The sequence below is a fragment of the Myotis lucifugus genome, unplaced genomic scaffold (assembly GCF_000147115.1).
Source record: "Myotis lucifugus unplaced genomic scaffold, Myoluc2.0 scaffold_669, whole genome shotgun sequence".
Lineage (NCBI taxonomy): Eukaryota > Metazoa > Chordata > Mammalia > Chiroptera > Vespertilionidae > Myotis > Myotis lucifugus.
The window spans coordinates 267443-270279 of NW_005871717.1; the positions used below are offsets into that span (position 1 = coordinate 267443).

Sequence of the window (2837 nt, forward strand, 5' to 3'; positions counted from 1 at the left end):
CTTCATCTGCGGGGTGCAAAGACCAGCAATACTAGAAATCACCCTAAAAAGGCCAAGGCTGGCAGGAGCGAGCTGAAGTGCCGGTGGGGGTGCTAGAAACCAGGACGGGCAGTGAGGTGTACGCTCAACATCTCATTCAGCCCTTGCCGAGTCCTGTGACACAAAAGCGAACTCGCCCACTTTAGAAGAGGGTGCAGGGCCCAAGGCTGGCTGGCCCCAAGTCACGCACAACCTCACAGGAGAGCCAAGATGCGAACCCAGGTCAGTGGTCTTCCCTAGTCCCCACGCCCCGTGCTGGCTCCCCCAAAGTTGGCTGGGCTCAGGCCACTCTGGAGTGACCAGACTTTTCTCTCGGGCCCCTTTCTACCCGCCCGCTCCCCAAGGGTGCGGGCCCCACTTACAGGCACCAGTATCTGCTTGCAGCCAGCGGCCAGCACCGTGTCCTGCAGCATTCGGTCCGAGATGCCACTGAAGAGCGTGTGGCCAGGGGGCAGGCTAGCCAAGTGCAGGTTGAAGAGGCGCTTAAGCTCGCTCAGCGTGAGCACAAACTGTCTCTGGAAGGTGGCCTCCACAAAGGCCCGCAGCTCCTGGGCCACTGGGGTGCTGGCACAGCTGGGGGGCAGGTGCCCATTGAAGCCGTCCCCGCCTACGGCCCACCCCACAGGCAGCCCGTTGGTCAGCCTGCTGTGGAAGCCACCACTGGGTGAGGTGTCCATGGGCTCGCCCTCCTCCACGGCTTGCTCCTCCTCTTCCTCTCCCTCCTCACTCAGGGGCTCCTCCTTGATCTGCACACCAGGCAGGACCGCGGACGCCCTGACCTGCTCCTTTCTCCGCTGCAGCTCCCGTTCCAGCAGCGTGTGGTTCTGCTGGGCCCTGCTCTTGGCTACTTGGACCCGCTGGTCCCCAGACACCAGCCCCGCAGGCCCTGTGCGGAGAGGAAGGCTGCTCAGGAGGGCACAGAGATCGGGCAGAGGGGGCCCACGCCTCTCCACCCCAAGGACCATCCCTTCCATCCCGACAGGGGACAGGAACAGTGCAGGCCAGCTGGGCTGCGGCAGGTGGCCCACCTTACCCAAGCGGGTTGAGCTACCCCAGCAATGAGGGAAGAAAGAACTGGAAAAACCAGCTTCCCACGCTCAGAGCTCCAGGATGGGTTAGTGCTGAGCTCCTGCCAGGGCCTCCTCCCGCTCCTGCCTCCCCAAGAGAGCTAAGCGAGCAGGTGTCAGGGGCAAGTGCAGAAGTGCCTGGTCTGTGAGGCTGCAGCTCTGCCCGCGGTGGAGGTCGGTGGGAAGGGAAAGAGCCCCACATACTGTCTCCAGGCCCAGCCCCGAGCCCGCTGTGAGGTGAGGCCTGCCCAGCCGATCGCCACACACCTGATTGTCCATCCGGCTGCTTTGGCGTGGTTTCCTTCACCAGGTTATAGACTTTTTCTAATCTGAAAATAAGAGTCAACACTTACTCTAAACCACATCCCCATCATCTCACCACCCCAAACCCCGGGACAGCCTGGTGACTGAAGACACCGTGTGCTGGGAGCACTGTGGCCCTGCCTGCGGGCCAGGCCCACTCCCCGAGCCGCTGCTCGGCCTGCCTGTGGGCACACAAGCCCTGGCGCTGGCTCAGGCTCCCCTCCCCCTTCACATGACAGGCAGGTTCTGGCCACCACGAGTGGCGGTGTCAGGCCTCTGTGGGATTCTGGGGTCGGCCAGCAATGTCCACCTGAGTGGGAAGGGGGCACACAGCCCCTCGTCCACCCGGGAGCCCTTACTTGGCCTGGATGCCCGTCCACAGCATGTGCTGCCGCTGGACCACGTCGGGGTGCTTCCTGATGAACTCCCCGTCGTGCGGCAGGACGAACTCCCAGCCTCTGTTGATCCTCACCACGGCCATGTGCTCCAGAAAGTCCTTCACATCCTCCGCACAGAGCTGGGGGCGGGGCAAGGGTGAGGCCGGCCAGCCCCCAATGCCCCCAGCCCCCTCCCGCCAGATGGAGACCATCACTTACTTTTGTCACTGTGGCCACCTCTTTCCTCACCACCCACCGGCTCTGAGTGAACTTCCACATCTGCAGGGGAGAGAAGCATGTTCCCAGGAGGCAGAGGTGGTGCTCCTGAGACGGGCCCCGAACCTGTGCCGCTGTCCTGGGAGCCAGGGCCGGGACGACGTGGGTGTGGATCTGGCCGTGGGCAGTCACTTCAACTCTGCACCCTGTTTTCTCCTTCGTATAGGACCCCCAGGTTGTCTCCTCAAACAGGCAGCTGGACCTCCCCACCCCGGGCCCCCAGACCACGAAGACACCGGGTCAGAGAGGTCTTGCCCGCCTGTCACCTATGAGAACTCTGCTTTGACCAGGCCCCAGACTGCATGGCGTCTGCAGGAACAGAGAAGGGCTGGCAGGCAGCGGAGGCCAAAGGTACCCGTGCAGGGTGAGCGAACCTGGGAGTGGATACATGCTGTATGCACTCTGACCCCCGGAGCCAAAGATAAAGCCACAGCACCTGGGCGCTGACCGCCCACAGAGCTGGGCCAGCCAGTCGGGAAGAGGAAATGCAGACCCTCCTCGGCTTAAAGCCGCCCTGCACGAAGCAAACCACAGCCCGGTGGGCGCTCCGAGATGACCGCCTGTGGCACCCTGAGAACTCTGCCGGCACCCCGAGAACTCTACCGGCACCCCGAGAACACTGCCGGCACCCTGAGAACTCTACTGGCACCCCGAGAACACTGCCGGCACCCCGAGAACTCTATTGGCACCCCGAGAACACTGCCGGCACCCCGAGAACTCTACCGGCACCCCGAGACTCTATGGCACCCCGAGACTCTACGGCACCTGAGACTCT

At 63.3% G+C, this 2837-nt stretch overlaps 1 protein-coding gene across 2 annotated transcripts in view; it reads right to left on the reverse strand.

Moving 5' to 3' along the window:
- POLR3E (RNA polymerase III subunit E) overlaps positions 1-2837 on the reverse strand; it is a 25747-nt gene that overhangs the window by 6902 nt on the left and 16008 nt on the right. Inside the window, exons 14-17 of one of the 2 annotated variants that reach the window (XM_014447511.2) lie at positions 2006-2065; positions 1769-1926; positions 1311-1435; positions 402-925 (exon numbers count right to left, since the gene is read on the reverse strand). In XM_014447511.2, coding sequence (XP_014302997.1) covers positions 402-925; positions 1311-1435; positions 1769-1926; positions 2006-2065 — 867 coding nt within the window. The remainder of the gene's footprint in view (positions 1-401; positions 926-1310; positions 1436-1768; positions 1927-2005; positions 2066-2837) is intronic. The other variant, XM_006105308.3, reaches the window with a different exon arrangement.